This window comes from Rhinolophus hipposideros, assembly GCF_964194185.1.
Source record: "Rhinolophus hipposideros genome assembly, chromosome: 19".
Lineage (NCBI taxonomy): Eukaryota > Metazoa > Chordata > Mammalia > Chiroptera > Rhinolophidae > Rhinolophus > Rhinolophus hipposideros.
The window spans coordinates 6,525,317-6,550,957 of record NC_138065.1 but is presented as its reverse complement, the minus strand read 5'-3'; the positions used below and the strand labels follow the sequence as shown (position 1 = coordinate 6,550,957).

Below are 25,641 nucleotides of genomic sequence, written 5' to 3'. Positions count from 1 at the left end.
GTATATATGTACCGCTTCTTCTTTATATAATTGTCTGTTGATGGGCACGTAGGTTGTTTCCATATCTTGGCTATTACAAATAATGCTGCAGTGAACATAGGGAAGCATATGTCTTTTCAAATTAGTGTTTTGGGTTTCTTCAAATAAATACTCAGAAGCTGGGTCCTTTATTTTCTCTTGGTATAGCCTTTTAAAGTCTATTTTGTCTGACATAAGTATCGCTACCCCAGCTTTTTGTTTGTTTGTTTGTTTCCATTCACATAAAAAATATTTTTCCATCTCTTTACTATCCACCTGCTCTTCTTCCTTGGATTTCATGGCTTCAAGAGCCCTGGATTCTCCCCGCCTGCTCCTGAGCTAGGTTTCTGGGCTTGTATGGCAGGGGTAGGATGTGGGGAGTGCACTAGTGGCCTGCAGCCCAGATCCCCTGGAGCAGGTTTCCATGGAGTGAGTTTTAGTTCCCAAATAGTCTGAAGAGGTAACTGCAGGTCTGAGAGGCCAGCCTAGAGGACCAGATTTGGGTGAGTCATTCCTTAGCTCTCAAATTCATTTCCTTTCTACACCATTACAAAACCCCACATGAAGACTCAAGTGATATAATTTTATACAATATTACAACACTCTCAGGATAACCAATATGTGCTGGCAGTTGTGTGAAAACATATTTTGCAGAACCTGAATAAGGCTCCTTCATCTGATTAACTGAAGCATATCCTAAGAATTCAAGTCAAGTCGTTTGAAAAAAGGCTGCTACCCTTCAGAATTATGTCTGTGCAATTCAGAAGTTTCTGCAAAGCTAATAGAGTATGGAAATGAACTCGATGCTAAAGTTGATAGAGGACGGCTAATGCCATCGATATCACCAATGCCTAATATTTGTGTTCAAACGTCTTACTGATTGACTTTACAAATAAATGCAATGCATGAACTTGGGAACACATTTGTATGCAGAATACTATCTTATACTTGCATATATTAAGTCTACACAGAATTCAGTTTGAGGAATAATGTCGCGAACTAATAATGGTTTAGGTAACTCAGTCTTGTGATGATTTCTATTTGGCGGGAGATCCTTCCTCGAAAGCATTTATTTATGGTCTGCCTGGAGAAAGGATAGAAGCCCAGTGCTAGGCTCGCTGGGACTCCAAATGAAAAGGATTTCTCCCTAAGCAAATGATGACATCACGAGGTAAATCACTGCAAGACCAGGGATACAGGAATGGAAAAGAAAAACAGCCAGGCCACTGAGCTTGACACGTAACCTTTTTTATTTTGTGATAAAAATGCTTTCATATAAATTTCATCTTACCTACTTTTAGAATGAAACTTTGAAAAGTAAAAACAAAGTGTGCATTTTCCTTACTATGTACAGTTAGGAATATGCAGTCATTTTATTGGTTACTGGGTTTCTCATACAAACAGATACGATATCACTCTTAAGAGAAATGTACACAAGGAAGGAGCCACAGTACCAGAATTAGGGATGGGAGCCTCAGGGCACAGGACACATCCTACCCAATAGTCACCATGCAGTCAATGCATTGGTTAAGGCCAAATTCCCCCCAAACCACCTGCCAACAAAACATTACACCTTTGGTTCTTTTCTGTGCAAGAATTATGAACTGGCAAGTTTAATAGTAAGAAGATATAGAGGACTTAAGCATCACAGATGATTGCTTAACATTAAAATCTTTAAGTCTTAGTCTTTCTTTTCTTCAAACCTCTACCCCCTCGCCATCATGTAAGTCAGAAAATGATGCTTAATACAAAACAGAAGAAACAAATAAACAAAAAAAACATCTCTACCCAGAAGCTGACAGGAATCAAAGGAAGAACTTACAAAAATAAAATAAAAAACCAAAAACGGCGGGCTGACCTATACATGGCATAAAAGATGTGTCCCCTTATAAGCTAGTCTTCAATTCAGAATCCAAATGAGAAAGTGAGTCTCCATCTTACGTTTTCTTTGATTAGATATGATACAACTCAAGGGTCCTTAAAAACCTACGAGACTGACAAATGACTGAAAGGCAGTATCTTCCTCTTCACCAAGGAAGCCTGTTGTCTGTAATGGCAGCTTTCACATTTCCTTCCCCCAAACCCAAAGGATTCCCAGGAGAAACCTGCAAGGCGGGCCTACATTGTGCTTGGAGAGAGAGGAGGTTAGGAAAGATCCGAGCTGCTGGACCAGAGACTGATACTTTCGGTAAGTGAGGCTGGAACAGGACGACACCAGGGCAGGCGTGATGGGGTCCATGGTGATTCAGGCACATGGTTTCTCCCCATCTGTGAATTAACAAATGAGTCCCAGGATAGAGTCACGGTTTAGAGTGATAACATGTTACGTACTATTGAAGGGACTGGTCGAGTTGCCACGTGAGAGAAGAAAATACGGAATGAATAAACGATCTGCTCACATTCGAGCAGAACTGTTATTGTTGGTTCACGAGCTTGGGCAGGAGTGAAAAAGTCACCTGTAGGGCTAACAGACACACAGGGCTGCTATGTGGGGCCTCAGACAGATAAGTAAGTGGGAAGCGCTCAACACTCCCTGCCAAGGCAGAAATGAGGACTATTATTCAAACTGAAACAAAGTAGGCAATTCACCTATTAATATCTACCCAATGCCCCAGGGGAACTAATTTTCTGGATGTCATGACATTATAGCACCGGGTAGATGTGGCAGTGTGGTCACAGGACCAATTTATGTGCTGACTCAGGAAGAAGAGGAAAAAAACTATTGTCTCCCTCTTCTAGCGTTGACGAGAAGGCTTCTGCCCTTGATAGAGGGTCGAGGAATTTGTCAAGACCACAAATACAGAGAGCAGACTTACGTGCGTGACAATCCCAATCTGAACACAAAGATGAGAAGGACAGTGAGTCTGTAATTGTCCCTTATCATCTAGAAGGTGACTCTAGGAAAGGAAAATGTCCCTGGTAAGTTTCTGTGTTAGTCGTCTTAAAGGAGATGCCATGGCTGTTTCCAAGGAAAAGAAATGGTAGCAAGAATTAGCAAAGGCTGCCACCGAGTTCCTCCCTTTCCAACTTTCTTAGAGGGTTGGCTTTGGCTCTAGAAAATGAACTCAAGTTCTATTTCCTGCACTTGAAAATCCCTGCGTTCTGTGAGAACCTCCTCGGTGCACCAGTAACTTAGACCATTCTGTGTGGAAGGAAGATTGGTGAACGGGCCTGCGATCAGAAGGAATCAGGAAGTACAGACTGACCACCTGATGAAGGCGAGACTACCCTTGAGCCGAGGAAAGTTCCATTCCAGATGGTGAGGGAATATAGTTGGCGACATTTTCTTCTGTGAGGATTGATGGGAGCAAAGGCTCAGAAGCAGCCTGAGGCTTCTGAGATCTGGGAACAAATGTGTTTCACGCTGACAGTCAGTGCAATGCTTGGCAGGAAGGCAGGCGACCTGTCAGTGGGTAACACTTCTTGCATGAGTTAGCTTATCTCTTGGTCATTCCAACATTCCAATTTTTTTTTTTTTAAGGGTGTCATAGTACCTAAGCTTGTCAAGGATAAAACTTCACACTGACTAGGCCCACAAATGGAAACAGAACTGATTCTTATCCTTCCTCCTAGAAGGTTTATAGGAAGCCCTACGTGCAGGCAAGACACTTCGGTGCAGCTTCTTGAAGGGGTTGCCTGTCCCCAAATTGGGTTTCAAGAAAAATAATTTGCTCCCCTTCTTCTTCTAGGAATGTTATTATGGAAGGGAATGCAACATGCCCATTTTTTAAAGAAATGTACTAGAAAGGTTTCTACGGAGAACCATAACCAAAGTAAACCTGTGAGACTTCCAGGGACACTGGAAAAGAGGAGGGGAAGAGGAGGCTGAAGTTACATTTCAGGGCAGGAATGATTAGAAGCACAAAGGCCAGGCCCTATAACTGCTGGTGGGGCTACAACCAGAAAGGTGCAAAAATTAAAGTACCAAATGAAGCCAAAAGAATTTCTAAGGATGAGAAGATGAGACAGGTCAGTTCAGCTAGAATTCCAGGGCACAACTGCCAACAGGATTCTACTGTAGAATCTTCTCATGGATATGGCAGAAGCCCCCGGGGCTTAAAATGCAGTTCGAGCTGCAAGAATGTCTGGGCGACGACAGGCATCCATCCAGTTCTCCAAATAAGAGACAGTAAACATGGTTCCAAGTCTTGTGTTCATCTTGCATTTCCATGAACTTGGCTTGATGGGCAAGAGATTAGAAGGAGCCTTGTCCCTCCTCCTCGAAACCCTGCAAATACCCAGTGAAGCTGATAAAACTGCTTCCCTTGCATTATCTGAAAAGTGAGAGCATCTCCTCTCTCCCGCCTCCAGGAACTGGTTCCAGAGATTTCTTCATTTCTCTCCCGGAGGACCTTCATTTGTTCCTCAGCAGCATTTCCGATAGGCAGTTCTGTCCCTACATCGGAGGCAGACTCAGGCGTACACCTGCATGTTGCTGCGTGGTGGCTCAGACATGTGTGTCCCAGGTCCCCGCTGACCTCCTCCAGCACCCCCAGGAGTAGGGCTGGTGGTCACATCGGACCAGTCAGAAGCAGAGTGGGGTGATGAACTCGACCACTGGTCAGGAGACTCGGGGGATGGTGTCAGGTAGGGATGCTCCCCCTGGAGGTGGCCGCTATGGCTGGGCGTTCGCTCAGCAGCATTTGAGGAAGCATAGCTATGCTGTGAAGGGGGTGTGGGATACTTGCCCACAGAGGCTGGAAAAGGATGATAGGTGGGGAGAATGGTCTGAGCAACCTGCCCATCCTGCTGGGGCATCATGGCAGTGGGGAAAGCCATATTGGGCAAACGAGCCATTTCTGGAATCTGGTACATGGTGGGCAGGGCGCCCGCAACAGCTGGAGGGCAGTTGGACTGAGGTTGGGCTGCCCCAGCGGGTTGGGCAATACTGCCTTTGGGGATTAGCTGGAAAGTCACAATGGGGGGTAAGGGCTCTCGAGGGGTGGGTATATGTTTCCCTTCATGTGGCCTGCTCTGGGGAGCTATGCCAGGGGGGGTGCCCTCAGCTGGAGCAAGGACCATACCAAACATCTCATTGTACTGGGTCTCATTCATCTCCATGCGGTTCATCCAATCCGCTGGGACAGTGACTGGATGTAGCCTACTCAGGCTCCCAGCATTGCCGCTGCCTGGTGGAACCATGTGGTGGTGAGACAGCAGCTGGCTCACGGAGGGAAGCACAGTGCCGGCCCCATGAGCCAAAGGCTGAATCTCATGAAGGTTAGAGAAAGACAGTGCGTGCTGTGCATGGACTGGGGCAGGGGGTGCGGCCGTGGCTAACAGAGGGTTGGGTGAGGCCTGTAAGATGCCAGGGGATGTAATCATTGGAGAGGATGTGGTGTCAGAAACATATGTGTGAGGAGACTCTAGGGAGTCGACTGGGGACAGAGTCACTGAGCTCTCCGACAGCTGGCCCTTGTCACCCAGAGACTTCTTTCTTCTACTCCCCTTGGCATCCTTGGCATCCTTGGCCAGGTTCGGGAGACTGGTGGGCATGGCATTCTTGGCATTGGGCCGTCTGGGCTTCTTGCCCATCTGGGTGTGCTTCAGACTGAGGAAGGATCTGTTGGGCCCACAGATGACAGGTGAGAGAGCAGAGGTCAGTACAGTGCCTGGAGGGCTCGGGGTCACGTTGTACTCGTCCAGAAGCCGCACAATGTCGTGGTGCATACGGTCCCGAGCCACGTCCCGGGGAAGGCGATCCATGTGGTCTGTGATGTCCCGATTGGCAAAATGGTCTAACAGGATCTTGGCTGCTTCATAACTCCCCTCTCGGGCAGCAAGAAACAGAGGTGTCTCTTCCTGCAGAAAAGGCCCACGAACAGCACATTTTAATAACCCGCAAGAATACAGCAGTGTTTCTCAATCTTTTGTTATTATCATCCCCTTAGATACTTTTTCCAAACTGTCTCCTACATGAAGTTTTAATACCACAGATAAACTGTGTATCTAGCTATGTGCTGAATGGATATCTGTGCTTCATACATAAAAAGAGTAAGATTATTTCACCCCTCCCCAAGCACCAATTTTGCCCCATTGAGGGCAATACTTCCTCTGTTGTGAATGTGTGAAATAAAGCATGCCCTTGAACCAGAGATCCACTTAAAAGAGCACTGAGCTTATCAAAATAGGGTTCTAAGAGGAAAAAGAGTTAGAAAGAAGACAGGTAGGAGAGGAAGAATTGAAAACACGCACAGACCTGGGAAAACTAAGAGAAAGCAAAAGAAAGCGGAGAAAAAAAACAAACAAAACAATATGTACAAGAAAGAGCTAACATAGGGGGAAAGAGGAAATAAATGAGAGAAGATGAGGCAGAGAGGGGTGGCACGACCTAAAACTCAGAGCAAGAAAAGCACACAGGAAGACATCCTGATGTCCAAGAAAGAAAAAAAGAACAGCAGGAAAACAAAAACAAACAAGTGAAAAAGAAGGGAGCAGAAAGGAGAACAGCAGAAAAGGAAATGTCAAAGAAAAGAGAGGCAGAGAAGGCTATACTCAAGTGATTTACAGGACAGCCTGCCTGGATCAGGCTGAATAATACTGAGTAGGCTCAGCACTGACCCACCCCAGTGGGATAAGCCCGACAGCCTTCCTCAAGCTCTCTGGACCCTGTTCCTGTCCTACCTGCTTCCTCCTTTGTCTGTACTTTTCACAAGAGGAGCCATGGGTGCAAAGGGAAGGCCCTATATTCCGAGGCACTGCTATGTCTGCCCCCCAGCTCAGAGCCAGGCTGTACCTTGTTGTCCTGCATGTCTCGATTGGCCCCATTTTTCAACAGCAAAAGCGTCGCCTCCACATTATTGACAGCAGCTGCCCAGTGAAGAGCAGATTTTCCTGTGTGGAAAAACATGTGTATAAGCAGTCGGAGAAGGAACATGTCCTATTCCCAGTACAAGGAAGCACCATGACTTGTACAAGGAGACCGTGACCTTCCCAGAGAGCAGCAGGAAGCCAGTTCTCTGTGGGGGCCCTTAGGAAAAAATCCAAGCATTAATCTTCCCCTCTGTTCTACAAATACTTCAGTACAGGCTGCCTAGCCTGCAGAAGACCTCTAGGTTAAAGGATCATTTGTCTATGGTACCCCTGTCCTCCCCATGGCAGAGTCTACCCTGTCACACACGGAAGACAGTAACCTATTTATTTATTACATGCCAGAATGTATATTTGGGAGATCTCACAACACCCCCAGTGAATTCAGCTCTCAGGAGCCCTCATAGGAAGAGTAGTATGTCAGGGAACCTACACTGGGAGACCTTTGAGAACCAAAAACCCTCACTAAAAATCCCTTTTCCATATTCACCTACAGACCTCCCAGTGGCTCTCTCAATTTGCTAAAAGGAAGAATGAATGAATGAATGAATGTTCCCTGGACTTGGATGTGACATGGGTCTTTACGGATCGTAGACCAGTTCTCCTCCTTAGAGGCATGCTGTGCAGGTAAGAGTCCAGATCCCTGGCTGGCCCCTACCGTGGTCATCCACTGCATTCACATCTGCTTGGCAGTTGATGAGCTCTGCCACCATTCCCTCCACGGCCAGACGGGCAGCCAGGATCAAGGGCGTAGTGCCATCATTCATCCTGGCATCGAGATCAGTTACTCGGTTGCGGATCAGAATCTAGAACAGGAGAAAGTACGGAAAAGAGAGTCACCTAGATTAAAGGATATAATTAAGCTAAGGGAAGAAAAAAGAGCGTCATAGCTGAGGCTACACTGTAAGTTCCTGGACGGCAGGAAATATCTTATTATTTTTGTTCCCAAGTTTCTACCATGGTCAAGCAACCAATGTTTGTCGAATGAATGAATGAATGAATGAATGAATGAATGAATGAATGAACAAACGAACAAATGGGTGCTCCAAAGACAATGGCTCATGCAAAGGGAAGAACTTCTACTTTCTAAACAAAGAAGAGGGATGTGGGAAAATGCCACCACCTCTATTATGGTGTACCGTTTAAGATGATTTAGAATGCTTCCCATTTCTTCATAAGGGTAAAAACAAAAAGTACACGGTGAACTCATGCCAAGAAAACCACTTAAGGAACAGGTGGAAGGCCACATGGTCAGACAAACCTACAGGTGGAAGCTGGCACCACCCAAGGCTTCATAACAGGTATCACTCCCGTCTGATCTACTTATTTGGGAAGCATTTGTAGCACACCAAAAAACCCCCCACGGTGATTAAAAATTAGAAGACTGCTGTGATCTGCTGTTGGCTCTATCGCTACCTGGCTGCAGATAACACTCGTGGGTCCATCTGCCTGCCCCGTTGTCCACTTTCCCTCCCAGCAAGTATGACTCTACCATCTGCCTTATTCTCTCAAAGGATCGTTGAGCAAACACAATGGGTATCAAGTGCCTTTAACAAAGATAAGACATGATAGCCGGTTCCCTAGGGAACCAGCTTTTCTCGTGTCCTTTACCTGGAAGACCCCTTGGGCGTCAGCTGCCACTGCAGCATGCAGGGGGCAGCGGCCCATGTTGTCCTGGGCATTGGCATCGGCACCTGCATCCAAGAGACGCTTGGCAGCGTCTGCCCTTGAGTAGCGGGCGGCAAGATGCAGTGCCATCTCCCCGGTCCGGTCTGTCTGGGCCTGGAGGCTGGCTCCCTGGTAGACTAAGTCTGTGATGATGTTGGCAGAAGAATCTTCTGCGTCTTCGTCTTCATCACTCATATCTGAGCTGCCTCCTCGGAGAGAAGCCAGCATCAGTGGGGTGCACCCATCTGTAGGAAAGGAAAATCCCCAAAAGTATTCAAGGAGGAGAGAAGGACGTTCATGTACCATTAACCCTAGGGTTGGGATACTTCAATTTGAAAAAAGCTATTCTGATGGGGAAGATAGACCTGTGCTTCTTGTGGTAACTGGCCATTCATTTTATATGGGCCACCTGCTTGTCCTGTGACAATGTCCCTTCTGTAAAGAGTAATGGGAAAGCAAGCATCTTTTTAAGCTGGAGGTTCTTCCCTAAGCTAAACAAGTTTTTCTGTTCAAGTTTCTAAGCACTGGGTTAATTTAAAAGGGACAACATTAAAAAATACCCACTATGAATACAAGTCAGGTGTCAAGTAAACGAATTCTTTACCCCTCTGATTTGGGGATCCTACTAAAATCCATCCCGCCCATTCAGCCTATTTGTTTTCAAGCGTACTGTCTGCGAAGCAATGCGAAGGCCTTCCCTTTCTTGCCATGGAAGTGCCCGTTTCCTGTGCGCCTGTATCCCTTCAGCATTGTTTCCTCAAGCTGATTTACAGTCTGTGACACTGGCAGGGGGCATATCACCAAGCGGGACACAACATGGGAAGGATAACACAGAACCACGGGCAGGCCTGGCCTGGTGACTTGGGCAGGTGGGGCGCTGACCTGGGCCTCGGACGTTCACGTCCAGCACGGCCACCTCCTGCTCGGCCTGCGGAGGAGTGAGAGCCAACGACGGAGTCCTGCGGATATCTGCAGCTTCAAGGTGCTGCTGTGTCCACGGACGTCGGTCGATGGGGTCGTCTTCTTCTGAGAGTAAAGCCTCATCTTCAGCCTGAGAGGGGGAGACAGCTGTCCCTATCAGTCTGGCCTACCACCAGGACCCACAGCCCAGGCTCCATCACTTCTCCTAATGTCCCACCTAGTCTTTTCTCTCCTCCCACTCCAGCCTTCCCGATTTTTATCCACATCAGCTTCCCACAGCTCTCACCTGTGTGGCCTCATCTGGACAACTCTCCCAACGTCCCCATCCCAAACTCTGGGCTTCAGCTTTAATATGTGCCCCATCTTACCTGCCTGATACGCTACCTACAGAGTCCCAAAGCACCATTTTCTTGCTTCTGGGCTTTGGCTTATGTTGTTTCCAGTGCCTGCCATGCATGGTCTCTCCCAATTATTTATGTGACTGACTCCTACCTACCCCTCCAATAAATTCCTCTTGTTGGTCCACAAAAGCACACTCTGCTTACCTCTACCTCACCGCGATGGCTCAATGGGACTACACAGTCTCTACCAGACTGTAAGGGTCGTGAGAATAGGGAATAAGCCCTGTTCAAGGTTAACTCCTTGTACCGAACAGCGCCCAGCATAGAGCAAGCACTCAGGAAACATGTGGTGAGCAATAATTATTATTATAATGTCAAATGCAGCTACGTTTTATTGAATATTTAGTATGCGATAGCAACTAGGTAAGGCAATTTATATGTGTTGGTGCCTTTAATCCTCATCACAACTCGGAGGAAAGAATTATTATCATCCCTATTTTACAGCTATGGATGATTAACTACAAAGAGGTTAAGTAATTTGCCAGCTGCTAAGTAGCAGTTTTGGACTTGAATCCAGTTCTCTTGTAACTAAAGCAATGTCTATAGGACGGCATGCCTGTAATTCCTCAAGTACTCATTTCCTGAAGCTCATTTAGAATACCCATGGGACACATACATATCCCAGCCATGCATGGACAGTTGCCGATGGATGGTCTCCTTTTACATCAGCCGCAGCCTAATCGACCCCTGACTTCTAAATGGTTTTAGTTTCCTAGGCTCAAGATGGGGAGCCTCCAAACTCAATGGCCACTGGTTTTCTTCTACTGTTTAATTTCACCTTCCCTTCCAGAAAGGGAAGTGCCCAGACAGGATAAGGGAGACGTCTAGCCATGAAGGAAATTGTACACACCTCGGTCCTTATTCGACTATCATCTGCATGGCACTTGAGGAAGAAGCATGTTTGTTTTATTATTTTTAGAGTTCTTGTTGCAAACATGCGTAGATAACCCAAGGCCATAGTCAATGACCTAGAGATTCCGGGCTTTCATGAAACATGGGATAACCACTGCCTGGGCAACATAGAAAGACTATCACTCCCATTTGGGACACTCCAGCTACCAAGGACAGAGATTTGAAATGTGACCAGAGAATGACTGATAATGGTGGTTCTACCGACTTACCTTGGCTTTCTTTGGCTGAGGTCCTTCATCATCAACCCAATGTTCACTTGTTCCGGAACCAATTAGATTGGCCTCTGAGACTTGCACGGAGAGATTTCTGAAATGACAGGATTATGAAGGGGAAAAACAAGAGCAGAGGTTATGCCATCAACGTATATAGTGGTTTTCAATATTTTTTCCATCATGACACACTCCCATTGTTAGACTTTTCGGGGCCTTGGCCCAAAAAGGATGGCCAGTATTTTTAATACCCGGGCAATCATCCTTTCCTTTCCCACCGCTCCAGAGCTTACAACCAAAGTGTGTCTGAACACAGGAGCTGACCCCGATGGGACAATTAGTACAGAATGGAAGCCCAGACTCTGACTGGTTTTCAGTCATTCAATGGGCATTGAGAGTTATGGTCAAATGAGGTAGCGTGGCGTGGCCACAGTTCACGATTTAAAATCATGACTCAGCAAGATCTGCTTTTTGATGTAACCCTGCTTTTTTTCTACTGTGAACAGTAGCTTGTGGCTAAACCCTCTTACTTCAGCCCAACGGCATCCTGTCCCACTGGTTCACGACGCTTGTGGTTGCTGGAGTCTCGGCGAAGGGTGAAGCCTTCAGGCAGCCAGAGGGAGCCATGCTTCCGCTTTCGTTTGGCCATGATGACCCCCAGCAGGAGAATAAACAGGATAATGACCACAGCAACGGCAAGTAGATAGAGAAGCTGAGTGCGTTTTGGACTCAGAGTCTCGCCTGCAAGTCAGAGAGACCAGGAAAGTGCTGCATAAGACACCAACCTCTCAATACTAGCTTTAATCTTACTCAGAGGGCAGCCCTGACCTCACCAGCCCTGAAAATTAAAGAGCTGTACATTGAAAAGGGTGCCCTCTTCTCTCGGCCCCCACCTGAGGCCTCCCTTCTCTTCCTTCCCCCCTTCACAGCAGTGCCACTCACTGATGACAGACACGAGAGGGTAGGACAGGGTCCCCTGGATGGCGTGTGACGCCAGCAGAGCTGCTGCTGCGTCTGTGTTCTTGAAGCACTGGTCTGAATCCTGAACACACTGGCGGTTGTCAATCTCCAGAAACACCTTAGAGCTGTGGGTGCCAAGGGAAACGGTGAGTAACACAGAGGGTGCCAGCCAAGCGAGCCGAGCTAGAAGGGGTCACTGACCCTTCCTTCCTCACACTCAGGGTCGGCCCCTCCACCTCTGTGATGCTGCCTCCTCCAGAAAGATCTCAGAAACGAAAACACTGTCCCTTTCGATCCTAAACGCTAAGTCCCACTTAGGGAATGTCTCCCCTTCCTGGGTCCGGCTGAGTCCAGGCCGTCTGACTTAGGCAACACAACCCAAAGGATTAAGACCAAAGAGGTCTCCTCCGACAGGGATCTGAGGCCACCCTGGCCGAGGGGCAGCGATTCTAGCCTTGGAGGAGGCCTTCCTGCCATCGCGTTCCTGCGTGCTCTCGCCCACCTTTCCGCAAAGCTTCACGCTTACACACAAATACTGGGATAATGCCTACGTTTTGCTCAGTGGGCTCTTCCACGGGTCCGAGCTTTGTATTTTTAGGGAGTCAGTTATGACTTCTTCTGTGTACCACAGTGCTCGGCTTTCTAAAATCAAGCTTCAGGACGCGCGACCACCAAACACGTACCCAGCCACTTCCTGCTCTTGATCACCAGGAAGGGACCTGCGTGCCATGCGCTGCTTCTTCGGGGCCGCTGACTTCTCTCCGTAATAGGGGTAGACCATGAGGTTCCCTTGCGGGTCCCGTTTGATGCGCAGGTTGGTGTGCAGCAGGGTGCCGAGGGCCCGCAGGAAGCTGCGTGCGTCCTGCAGCAGCTGCTCCGGGGGCATCAGCACCACGATCACCAGCGTGCCCTCCGCCAGGTTCTCCGGCCGGTCGGCAGCACAATCCAGCCCATCCCAGCCACACTCCTCACTGTTGCAGCCCTGGTCGCAGTGGTTGTCTTTGAAGTGGTCCGCACAGTATTTGTCATACCTGTGAGAGGAGGCAGAGGGAGGAAAGGGGCTCAGGGGACACGGGGAGCTACTGTGAATTTTCCTACCCCTCTGTGGCCCGGGACAGGGCGCTGAGGAATGCCTCGTGAAGGCTTCTTGGGTTTCCTGTCCCCGACATCTTACAGGACACAGCATCTACGCCACGCAACATCCGTGGGTGCTCCCTGACTGAGCAAACAACACTGCTCACTATGCCACATGCATCTAGGGCCCCCTGGCAGCTCGTGCTCTTGTGAAGGCAGACTGGTCCACAAAGCTGCATCCCTGAAATGCAAACCAGCCCCGGACATGCTTCCTCTAGTTTTGTACCTACTGCCCCCAGTGAGGTAACGATGGGCTTTCGGAAGGGAAAGGTGCCTCCAGAAACCAAAGCACAGCTCTGAACCGTCAAGAGCTGCGGCACAGGACCATGGCAGTGTGGCTGATGTCTGTTCCAATCAAGACTGAATCCCAACTACGGAAGGGAGGTGAGGAGGGTTGTGTCCCACACAGGATACTAGATCTAACTCGTACAGCCCCTTTCGAATACCGGGAAAGGACACTGAGTCCCCAAACCTAAATGCTGCACAAACCATTTCATCTACCCTCTCCTCTCCTCTCCTCTCCTCTCCTCTCCCCTCCCCTCCCCTCCCCTCCCCTCCCCTCCCCTCCCCTCCCCTCCCCTCCTTTTCCCTCCCTACCCCTCTCCTCTCCTCTCTGCCCCCACTGCCACCCACTGATAGTTATACCATTGGGACAACCTGCTTCGCAGGCTCAATGAACACACAAGGGGTCCAGAAGAGCTGCATGTGCTTTGGCAAGCTCTTCCAGCTCCCAGGTCTCGGTGCCCTGACCTGTGAAAAACTATTAGCAATACCTATGCCTCACGAGGTTGTTGAGAATCAATCGGGGTCAGATTAAATGGATGGCTAAAAGGCAAGTACTACGTACACCATAAAGCACCCTCTCACTGCAACAGTGAAGAAAGACCAGGAGGGTGAAGAGGCCTCATTTAGCTTAGGCTTCCTGAGAAATCCAGCCGGGGAACGCGGGTCTCAGGGAAAGGAAAGGGGTGAACAGAGAGAGGTACAGATCTTTCCATCCATCCTGCAGGCAGGTTATGTGAGAGGCTGCCTGAGCGTGAGTAACACTACTTCCGAAAGTTATTTCCCTGGGAGATCACGAGAGCAGCAGGTGAGAAGGCAGAGAGAGGCAGAGAGAGGGTGCTTGTGCAATGAGCATTCCTGGGCCTCTGCCAGCAGGGCTGCAGAGGGGAGCCTGCGAGGGGACAGGGCTGACCCCAGGGAGAAGAGGGCCTCGGGGCACCAGTCTGCAAAGCAGAGGCAGCTTGGGCGGGAGCCCTGGAGTACTTAGGAGCAAAAACAAGAAACCGAGGTGTGTTAGTGACAGCGTCCCTCCGCTTCAGGACCCTGGACCCTTACTTGCACGTCTTGCTGTTGCCCTGGCATTCAAAGTTGTCAAACAGGCACTCAGCCGTGTTGCACAGCTCGTCACACTGGTTGTTGATGTAATCCCAGCAGGGAAGTGGGGAGGAGCAGTTGGCCCAGGGGTCCTCCATGGTGAGGGAACAGTCCCCCCCATCCCACTGGCAGGCGTGGCTGTTGCAGGCCTCATCACAGACGCCATCCCGAGCTTTGTCGGCGCAATACTGGCTCAGACAGGTGGCAGGCGGGGTGCTGGTGGGGGCGGGGTAGAGTTCACAGTGGTTGCCCCAGAACGGCGGAGAACACTGGCAAGAGTAGTAAGGAGGCTGGCGCTGCGGGTAGCAGCTCCCTCCGTGCTGGCAGGGGCTACTGGCACAGCCCGATTCGCAGTCCTGGGGGTTGGGGCAGAAGCAGCGGGGTCCCGAGGCCGTGTGCACGCACTGCTCCCCTCGCCTGCACTTCACTTGTCCACAGCTGCTCTGGCATCTCGCCCCGGAGAAGCCCTGCGGAAACGAGTGAACGAATGAGGACGGTGGGTGGCTCTTGAGGGCAGGCCCCCCTTGCCTTCTGAGCCCCCTCCGCCACCCCTCTACACCTCGCTAAGGTCCCTCCATGCAGCCTCCTGGACCAAGTTCTGGGAAGGCGCCTCCTCAAGTCAACCTGTAGGTCAGGGCTGAAGACTTTGAGGGATGATGTAGATTCTATCCATCTAAGAGATCACTTCTAAATTAAGTCCACAGGTCACGCTGGGGGAAGAGTCAGGTGACACGGTACGTATGAACAGCTTCTCTAACCATCATTAGATCACTCATATAATGGCTTGGCAGGGAGCGCTTTGGGGGGAAATCGTATTAGGAGTTCTGGGAATCTAAAAACGTTTCCCATGTCAGTTTATTCTTACACTTTCTGCTTAGCCCAGGCCTAGAGTTCCTTTTGGTATCTCCCACAAACCTCCTGCTGTCGGAAGGTTTCAGCCTCTGGCCGTGGCAAAAGCGTTTGCATAGCAAATGGCTAAAATCAGGCTTCCTTCTAGTTTCAGAAGCAGCTTGCTCCCAAATATAGCCCCTGCTAACAAATGTAAGCCGAGCAGCATTTTCTAACCAACTCTGCCCCTCTCTGGGTAGCAAGACTAGAAGCTAGAGACACTAGTCCTATTTTCAAGGGAACATTCCACCACTTCCTGTGCTTTTCCCTGGGTGCTTCTGAAGACAGAGTCACAGGTTAGGGAGCTCACTGTTTCTGGGAGTATTTTAACAGCTGTGATTGGAAAACCCACGCATTTGCTTCTGAAGGAGCTAAAATAAAGAAGCCTCCCAATGGAACTTGGAAAAACCAGGTTTGCTCTCAGCTTTGTCACGGACTGTCTGGAGGAGACCATGCGCCTTAAATAGGCTCCTTACAACAGCACTTACCGGGGGACAACGACAAATGAACCCGTCAGGCATGTTGCTGGCCATGGCACAAGTCCCTCCATTCAAGCAAGGCATCTGGGGACACACATCGACGAAGGTTTCACAGTGACGACCTTGAAGCAGAAAACAAAAAGGCGTTTGGAAAGGCAGCAGTAGGAAGGAAGTGAACTCGCCCAAGGATCAGAGATGGAGGGAGGGGTGTGCAACTTTAGTCCTAAGCCTAAGGGGACACGAGAAGATGGAGGAGCCATCACTGGGTCTCAACACGGTTGACCTATCACTGGTTCAGGCCAGGCTCCTCACCTGTCTTATCTACACAAGAAGCACACGTGGCACACATTCCCAACCCACCCATAAGACCGGACGGATGCGAAAAATGACTCTAATACCACCAAAAAAAAAAAAAAGGAGAACAACAGATTTTCTTCAAGGCACTTCGTTTTCATAAGTCCAAAGAAACATTTACAAAACTCATTTTTCACTGCGTCTTGCTCAGATCTTCTACTTCACAGGAGAGGTTATACCAGACCAATACATATAAATGGTGAGTGGCAACTTACAGAGACTTTTCATCTGTAACATCCCCCGTCAATCATTTGTTAGCCTTTCTGTAACCTAACTGGCACTGCTTTAAAATAAAGCTTCATTTTCCCAGAGTTCATTGGCTCCAGAAACAATTCTAAAACAGAAGGTATCTCCAGGCCACTACTCCATGATAAAGGGAATCAAGCAACTGAACTGAAACTATGGGGGGGCCATGGAGGCCCAGGTGGGACCTCGTGGCAAATACAGCGGACCGACCCCATCTGGCCGGCCGGCCCTTGCAAGGGAAGAGGTGGTCTCCATTTCTCCCTTCATCTCTCTTCTCCTTTCTTTGTAAGTGTCCGTCAATAGTCCAGAAAAAGGAAGCCTCAGAGGCAAAGAAAGGAGCAGGAGCCAGCTTTGCAGCTGTGGCTTCCCACGCACATTGTGGCTGGTATGAGGCTGTAGACGATTGCACTCTTTCTGCCCAACTTGCTTCACTAACTAAGGTGTTCATAATGGATTGTTCCTCTTTTGATATTCATCCAGGCATCTTTCCTATTGCAAAATCCTTCCCATTCTTGACAAAATTCCAAAGGTCTTAAAGGTAGCATATGTTTAAAACTGGAAGGGAGGAAATCTGGAGATAGGCTCAGAATGTAGCAGGGTCCAATGTGCCACATTATTAGTCAGGAGACCACTACAGCCCACAATCTGACTCCCAATGATTACTACAGCATAAGGTTCAAAATGATCCCAGAAAAGCAAGACAGTTGTCTAAATGGAGCATCTGATGATTCTACCACGTAGACACGAACACCTATTTCAGTCCCCAAAAGTCACCAAGCTGCCCTCTTCTGGAAGTACTTAGTAAGCCTAGGAGAAAGCCCCTATGCTGAGGCCAGGCTTGGTCACCTTTATGGTCTGTAATGAAAACAAAAAAGCTTGAAAAAAGACTGGGAACATGGCCAAGTCTTAGCACCACGGGTCATACCTGTGACCACGGCCGTTTTCCGGTTTACACTCCATCAACTGAGTTTTGGTTAAACTCACTCCAATCAGGACCTCTTCCCCCTAGGTGTCCTGGAAGATTCTAAGCCTCTCTGGACCCCCCCCCCCAGGTGAAAAGGTCACAGTGGCAGTGATGACTCAGTAACTCAAGGCCTTACATACCAAAGGGAGGAGGAGTGAGGAAACCGGAGTTTGAGGGCAGGTTCCTGAAAACAACATGTTATTTTGCTCAGAAGAAGAGTTCTGTGGATGGTCGCTGGGAATGGCCGCACAATGTAAATAAATGTACTTCGTATCACGGACTTGTACACTTAAAAATGGTTAAGACGGTCAACTTTGTTATGTGTATCTTACTGTAATTGAGAGATGTTATTTTGCTCAACTATTCCCAACGTTCTATTTCTTTTTGAAAATATATTTCTGCTACATCAGTGTATAACGAAAGAGAAAACCTGTCTCCGGGAAAACAAAAGGTAGAGAGATGGGTCATAACATCTGAGGAGCGCCTACCAAAGAAAGAGTTGGGCCCTGGAATGAAGCTGGGCTAGTTTTCATGTCTAGGAGAAGCTTCCCATGGGTGTACGAGATGTCCCAGGGGCCCCGTTTCCTCCCTGAGAGCCCCTCCGCAGAGTGACCCGGCAGTGTGGGAAGGCTCTCACCAGTGTAGGCGCTGCGGCAGACACACCGGTAGTCGTTGACCAGCTGTATGCAGTCCAGGCTGCCCTCAGAGCTGCAAGGGTTGGACAGGCACTCGTTGATGTCTCCCTCACACCGCTCTCCGGCAAAGCCAGGAAGGCAGCGACAACTGTAGCCCCCAATCTTATCCACACACCGACCCCCATTCAGGCAATGGGGTCCCCTGGCACAGTCATCAATGTTCTCTTCACAGAGCAGGCCTGGAGGAAAGAGAGGAGAGAGGAAGAGCATTACGCCAATTCCTGGAACACTGCTTTCCAGCAAGGGAGAGCCACCCTTGTTGGCTCTTTCACAATTGGTTGGGTTATACTTTTCAATCTGGGGTAGGACCTTTTAGGTCAGGCAGAGCAAAGCACACTCTTGTTCCATGGCAACCACCATTCTCCTGGTGACCAGGAAGAGCCTAGGAAAAACGATGCTTATGCCTTCACATGGACTCTCCCACTCAATGCAATGGTTCCCTATGGAGCAACCAGAATTATTTATCCCACCTGAGAGACTAAGAAACGAGCTCAAAGAGACTAAAATTTTTTGTTAATTTATTCAATTTAATTCAAAATATAAAACCGCTCCAAAGAGAATATAACCATAAATACACAGATTACAAGTAGTATGTAAAAATATTGGTAGAAATTAGCACTAAATTTTGAATGATGTTTTTTAAGTTTAATACCCATTGACTTTGTTTTCTGTAAAATAGTGTAAGTACACTAGTTTCTTATTAAAAAAAAAATAGGAGGAAATATCCTATTGAGAGCTTCAAGGTGATTTTATTTAAAACAGAACACATTTAATGTACTATAGATATCCATGAGCCATCTAGTATAAATATCTGTAAATACTTTTGAGCAGGAAACAAAAGAAATCAATGACTATTCCAGAAACGATCCCGTGATCAACAGAAAAAAATTACAAAAGAACGGAAAATCGTGCTGCATTCCTACCTCTGGCATCTGTAGCATACACTAACGTAAGCAAGACTATCAAAAAGAAGAAATGAAAAGACCTCATTTTCAATAACAGCAGCAAAAGATAAAATACCTAGGAATAATCTCAATAAGGAATGTATTACACCCATGTGAAAACTTTAAAACAGTCCTGAAAGACACAAAAGGAGACTTGAAAACAATGGAAAGACACAATGATTTGGTTAAGAAGACTCTACATCACAAAGAGGTCAGTTTTCTCTATACACATTCACAAAATTGATATAACCCCGGTAAAAAAAATAATAACAGGATTTTGTAAGAGACAATCTGATTCGAAAATTATATGGGAAAATAAATGATAACTATAGCCTGGAAACCCTCGGAAAAGAAGATACATAGTAATGAAAACCTCTAGGGTCGTATTGATCCATCAATAGACAAAAGAATAAAAAAGGAAGTCCAGAGAGACTTCCAAATGCATCTGGGAATTTGTAATTTAATAAAGGTTGAATCATTGCATAAAAGATCAAATATTCGAAAATCAGCAGCACTGGGGGAAGAGTTCGCCAGTATTCTAGCACTTGAAAATATGGGAGCATTCCCTTATAATCTTAGAGTATGGAAGACGTTGCTGACCAGGATTCAAAAGCCAGAAGCCATAAGAAAAGACTGATAACTTCAACCTGATTAAAAATAAAAAGCTCTGCATGAAAAACAAACAAACAAAAAGATCACCATAAAAAAAATCAAAAGACAAAAAAGCAATATATTCGGAATATATTTACATGTTGCACCACAGACAGCTAATCTCTGTAAGACGTTAAGACCAAGAATGGAGTGGAAATAAAGGCTAAAGATCTGAACAGAGACACCACAGACAAAGGAAAACCAAATGACGCTTAAAAGAGAATATGTCCATCCACACTGAGGAGAAGCTGGTACGCTGACACCCTAGCTCAGCAACAACAATCAAAATTACAAACGCACATACGTATTCTTGAATCCAGCAATTCCATTTCTGAACATTTAGTCTACAAATATACTTACACACATGCAAGAAAACCCAAATTTCTATCGCTAGAGCACTGGTTAAGTAAAAATATGGTATGCCCATAAAAAGGAATTCTAGGGATAAAAACAATTAAGGAAGTCATGTATTTTGATATGAAAACATATCCAATTAAGTAAAAAAAAAATCAAGTGCAAAAGAGTGTTTCTAATATTCTATCTTCAGAGTAAGAAGTGGGGAAAATTAAAATATCTTTGGCTTCTATAAACATAAAGAAATTCTGAAGGATATATAAAAACAAATCTCGAAAGATACATAAGAAACTAAAAAAAAAGTGGTTGTTACTTGTTTGTGGGTGAGGGAGAACTAGGTATGGGGGAGGGGATTGGGAAGGAAGGAGACCACTGCATGCTTCGTGTGTGTGTGTGTGTGTGTGTGTGTGTGTGTGTAAAAAGTTTGGACCATGTGCACGTTACCTATTTATAAACTAAATTGAAACAAAGAAAGTAAAAACAAATAAAACCAGTATATACTCCCCCCTCTCATAGAAATATTGGTACTTAGGGATATTGGTACTTAGGGATTGCTAGTAAAATGAACATAAATGCCTATCTCCCGATAGAATGGGGCTGGCGGTAATGGACAAACTGTACAAGTGAAAATGAGCTCAACCTCAGTCTGAAGCCAGGTAGCAGGGCCAGGCAGGATTGTTACAGTTAGCCTTTGACCTGGGAACTAGAGGTGTCCCCAGGCAACATCCACTGCTCAAGAGTATAGGAATAAAAACAATCATTGTGGTAACTCTTGTAATGAGGTGACGGGTCTGTAATGAGAGTCTCCTGTAATGTTGACCAACGACTAGAGAAGTCAAGCCAGGAGAAATAAATACCAGTACACATACCTAACCAAACGTAGTATAATAACTTAATGAATTGTAAGAATGATAAACTCAGAGAGACCCACACCTACACACATCAGAACCAAAAAGACAAAGACAGCCAGTGCCAAAGAGAGAAGCAGCTATCTTAAGAGATCTTCAGTAAGGTTAACAGCTGATTTCTTCTTAAAAAAACCATGGAGGTCCAAAAGCAGTGGGATGTCAAACTCAAGAATGCTGAAAGAAAAAGCCTGTCAATAATAATAGCCAGACTGGTGTTTAAGCCACCCTTAACAAACGGTTAGAAGAGGGAAATTTTGTTGCCTTAAGAAATGATCTATCCTAAAACTATCTGTCATTAATCAAAAGTTCGTGGTAGTAGAGCAGTTTAACGTTCAATGAATATGCACGTGTCCGCCCACATTTCTTAGTCTCCCTTGGAGTAAGGTTGAGAGCATTTTACTAACTCTGGCCAATATACTGTGAGCAATAGTGATGGAAATCACTTCCAGACTGAGGTCATGAAAGCTGCTGCCTGACTTTACACGTTCTCTCTCTTCCCCCACTGTGGAGGCCTTGGAGGCCAAATGTTTCTAACCACACATCTCAAATACTGAGGGTGCCAAAAAAATGTATACACATGACTTGTATTCATCTTTTGTTACACATTGACTATCACAATTTCAATACAATTTTTTCCTTTCTTAAAATGTGCATATATTTTTTTGGCACCCTCTGTATATAGATAGAGAGGCAGCCCAAGACATTCAGGAGTTTGAGTGACAAAAAAACAAACAAACAAAAAACAACACATTGTTGTGTTAAGCCACTGAAATTTGAGGTTGAACTTGCTACCACCAGAATCGTAGCTTGTCTTAAACAACACAGTTATTCAAAGAAACAAACTAAAAACAAAACTAAGTTGACTTCGACTTCTCTTTCAACTACTGATTTCTAAAGCAGGAAAGAACTCTCCTTCTCCTGGGACAAATCTTCAAACATTTAAAGGCTTGTATCTCCTTAGTTTTCTTTCCCCCTTTAACCTCCTTGCTCAATCACTAGCCTACTTGTGGGGTGCTCTTCTATTCTAATTTAGCCAAACTCTGAACTCAAGGAAGGTAAATTATCCACATTCACTGACACAAAGGTCTAAGATAGAATAAAAACGTCCTGATATTCTATCCTCTTTGACACTGAGAATGACTTTCCCATCACTGTGGATGGTCTCTTACATTTTCTTTCACAGGCTGCTCAGAACAGGTACCATTATAACTACATGTCTTCTAACAAACAATAATCCAAGCTCTTTCCTAGAGACTGTTGGGGAGGCAGGGGCCATGCCCATGGCAGAATGATGCTCTACCTTCCCAGTTTAGGGTTGGGTCTCAGCAGGCCATATTGGAATTCTTAGTTACAGCCTAAGGCCATCGGCCTCCTTCCCTGGCCTTATGAAAATAGGCAGACATTTTCATTCATTCATTGCCCCACTTTATGGAGGCAAGACTTGGCAAGTTTTATAAGCTGGTAAATGTGAATTATTTATTCAAGGGGCCCCTGGTTGGTTTCCCTTGGACTGCCAAGGAATCTTGCTAACCAGGCTAATTTTGTTGCAACATTATATCCAATCATTTCCACCTTCTGTGTTTCATGGAACCTAAGATGTCAACAAGAAGCAGACAGCCCTAAGAACGTGAGTCAGAACTTCAGAGCCAGGCAAGAGACGTGCGAATGAAAGGGCCGGAACGACCAGGATTCAGAATTAAAGGTCTGATTTTTTAAACACCCCCTCAACACTAAAATTGGATGTATAACCTAGAGAATGCCCTGGACAGAGAATGGGGAAGGCTGATCTCTTACCCCGAGTGCCTGGTGGGCAGGAACACTTGAAATGGTTCACCAGGTCGATACAGGTGCCCCCGTTCTGGCACGGCTGATTCTGGCACTCGTCCACTTCATACTCGCAGTTGACACCCTGATATCCTGGGACACACTGCCAGGAGCAAGCAAAAAAGACAATAAATAATTGGAACGCTGTTGGAAAAGGACCGTGAGAGCAAATGAGATCTGGAAGGTTCCTGTGACCCTCTGCCCCCAGCCCTCACCCAGGGCTTGTGTGTTTCTCCGGCATTGCCCCACTCCTGGTCGTCATCCGGGGCAGGGCCAACTCCAGCTTATCAGCTTCTGCCCACTGAAAATGCCACTTTAACGTGAAAGCAGGGATATTTCAGGTATGACCCCTGTGCCAAACTTTTGTCCCTCCTGTGGGCAGGTTTTCCCCATCTTTAAAGTATGCATTCCTCTGCATATGAGGAGGTGGATCCTAACGCTGAGTCAGGTAGTATGAGTGGACGGTAATAAAGGCACTGCGTGGTGATCTCCAGGTTCAGGAAACTACAAGTATGAGTGAGAAACTGGTTGAGACGGGGTGAGGGCAGGGGAGGGGGCTAGCGTGCTGGGGCAGAGCTGGCGGGTAGAAGGATTTCAGGGCTGATCAAGAAGAAAGATATTGACCCCGGGGTGGCTTTATTTGGGCAATGCTGTGACAGGTCTGCATGTGAGGACAGTCTCTCACAGCATGCGGTCGTCCAAATGGGGGAGGAGGATCAGGAGGGGAGGGCAAGTGAACTCCAAGGCAAGGCAAAACTGAGCGGGGCTTCTGGGTTTGGTGATGTCACTCAGCAGCCAGCCTGGGGTCTCTGAAGGGCAGCAGTGGCTGGGGGGTCTTTAGTTCCTGGGGCTTATCTTACCTATGGCTAGCAGATAACTGGGTGCAGTTCTGCAGAATATACAAAGCACGCAGGCTCTAAATGGCTAGACATCTGCTTATTTCGGCTATGTTTAAGACAACTGCATGTGTAAAATTTTGATTTTGGTGCAGGTGGCTTTTGAGCTAACAGATTCCAGCCTGCTGTGAAGATGTAAATAATCCAGCGGCAAATGTAGGCTCATTTAGGAGAAGAAGGAAAACAAAGCTTTTCTCAGCATTGCTTGGTAGCCTGAACTGGTATCCAATTCAGGTCTCTGCTATTCTGTTAATGTCTTGCCCAAATCATTATTAGCCCAGACATTGAGAAGACAGTCACATCTCCCTGAAAAGACACAAACTTCCTCAAATATATACATGTAACACTTAGTATGATGCTACATGGAACAGGCTGAGCAACATTTTTTTTTGTCCCTATGCTAATGTTCACAACAGCCGCGCCATCTCCTGGCAGGTCTCTGACACAGGCCGCTCGGCCCACTCACCTCACACCTGTATCCTCCGATGAAGTCACTGCAGGTGGCCCCGTGCTGGCAGGGATTGGACGAGCACTCGTTCAGCTGCTCCTCACAGTAGCTCCCCGTGTAGCCCAAGGGGCACTGGCAGTGATGGGAGCTACCAGCATTGATGCAGACACCGGAGTGCTGGCACAGGCGGTCCACAGGCAACCCTGGGAAACGGTGTGGAGGAAGAACATCACAGGGGAGCATAGGACAAGTCAGGGCCGCACCAGCTGACGAGCAAAGTAATCTCAGCCAGCGGACACATCAAATTTTATTCTCGTCTGGTTCACAACCCTAAACACCACATATACATTGAAAAGAAACAAGCCCCGAAATACGAATATGCCTTTGTTTCATTTAAAATACATTTTTTTTTGGTATTAAAGTACAGTCGACATACCATGTTTTATCAGTTTTAGGCGTATAACATCATAATTTGACATTGATATCTTATGAAGTGATATCAATGCATTACCTATTGCATCACTACACAATAAGTCTAGTAACCATCTGTCACTGTACAAGGTTATTGCGATGTAACTGACTACATTCCCCATGCTGTACATTACATCCCTGTGACATTTGTTTTTTAATTGGAAGTTTGTAGCTCTCCATCCCTTTACGTTTTTAACCCATCTGCCTCCCCACTTCCCTCTGGCAACCATCGGTTTGTTGTCTGAGACATTGTATCTATGAGACAATTTCGTTTTGCTTGTTAAGATTTCACATATAAGTGAAATTACACAGTATTTGTCTTTCTCTGATTTATTTCATTTAGCCTCAGACCCTGTACATCTATGCTTGTCGCAAACGGCAAGATTTCCATTTCTTTTTATGACTGAGTAATATTCTATTATGTACACACATGCATATATGCCGAATCTTCTTTACCTGTTCCTCTATGATGAAATATACAATGGGGGAAGGACAGTATCTTCAATGAATGATACTGGGAAAACTGAACAGCCATGTGCAAAAAAATGAAACTATCACTTTCTTACACCACATATAAAAATAAAGTCAAAATGGATAAAGACTGAAATGTAAGATCCAAAACCATAAAACTCCTAGAAGAAACACAGGCAGTAAACGCTATAGCATCAGTCTTAACTATATATATGTATGTACATATATACATACATATATATATATGTATTATATTTCTCCAATATATATATTATATTTCTCCTCAGGCAAGGGCAACAAAAGCAAAAATACCAACTGAGATTACATCAAACTGAAATGTTTTGCACAGAGAAGGAAACCATCTACAGAATGAAAAGACAACCTACTGGGTGGGAGAAGATATTTGCAAATCACATATTTGATAAGGGGTTAAAGTCCAAAATATATGAAAAACTCATACAACTCAACATCAAAAAAAAAAAATAATTCAATTTAAAAAATGGGCAGAGGACCTGAATAGACATTTCTCCAAAGAGGACATACACATGGTCAATAGGCATATGAAAAGATGCTCAACGTCACTAATCATCAGGGAAATGAAAATCAAAACCATAATAAGAGGTTACCTCACTCCGGTC

General features: G+C 46.4%; 1 protein-coding gene across 1 annotated transcript in view; it reads right to left on the bottom strand.

Moving 5' to 3' along the window:
- Positions 1 to 1,244: 1,244 nt before the first annotated feature.
- The window catches only part of NOTCH2 (notch receptor 2), a 147,850-nt gene continuing 123,453 nt past the window's right edge, over positions 1,245 to 25,641 (bottom strand). The window contains exons 21-34 of the mRNA XM_081026861.1: positions 24,080 to 24,264; positions 22,688 to 22,820; positions 17,979 to 18,215; positions 15,787 to 15,899; positions 14,372 to 14,877; positions 12,583 to 12,930; positions 11,882 to 12,024; positions 11,470 to 11,680; positions 10,940 to 11,036; positions 9,379 to 9,547; positions 8,440 to 8,741; positions 7,487 to 7,634; positions 6,755 to 6,852; positions 1,245 to 5,820 (exon numbers count right to left, since the gene is read on the bottom strand). Coding sequence (XP_080882987.1) covers positions 4,432 to 5,820; positions 6,755 to 6,852; positions 7,487 to 7,634; positions 8,440 to 8,741; positions 9,379 to 9,547; positions 10,940 to 11,036; positions 11,470 to 11,680; positions 11,882 to 12,024; positions 12,583 to 12,930; positions 14,372 to 14,877; positions 15,787 to 15,899; positions 17,979 to 18,215; positions 22,688 to 22,820; positions 24,080 to 24,264 — 4,079 coding nt within the window. The 3' untranslated portion in view covers positions 1,245 to 4,431. The remainder of the gene's footprint in view (positions 5,821 to 6,754; positions 6,853 to 7,486; positions 7,635 to 8,439; positions 8,742 to 9,378; positions 9,548 to 10,939; positions 11,037 to 11,469; positions 11,681 to 11,881; positions 12,025 to 12,582; positions 12,931 to 14,371; positions 14,878 to 15,786; positions 15,900 to 17,978; positions 18,216 to 22,687; positions 22,821 to 24,079; positions 24,265 to 25,641) is intronic.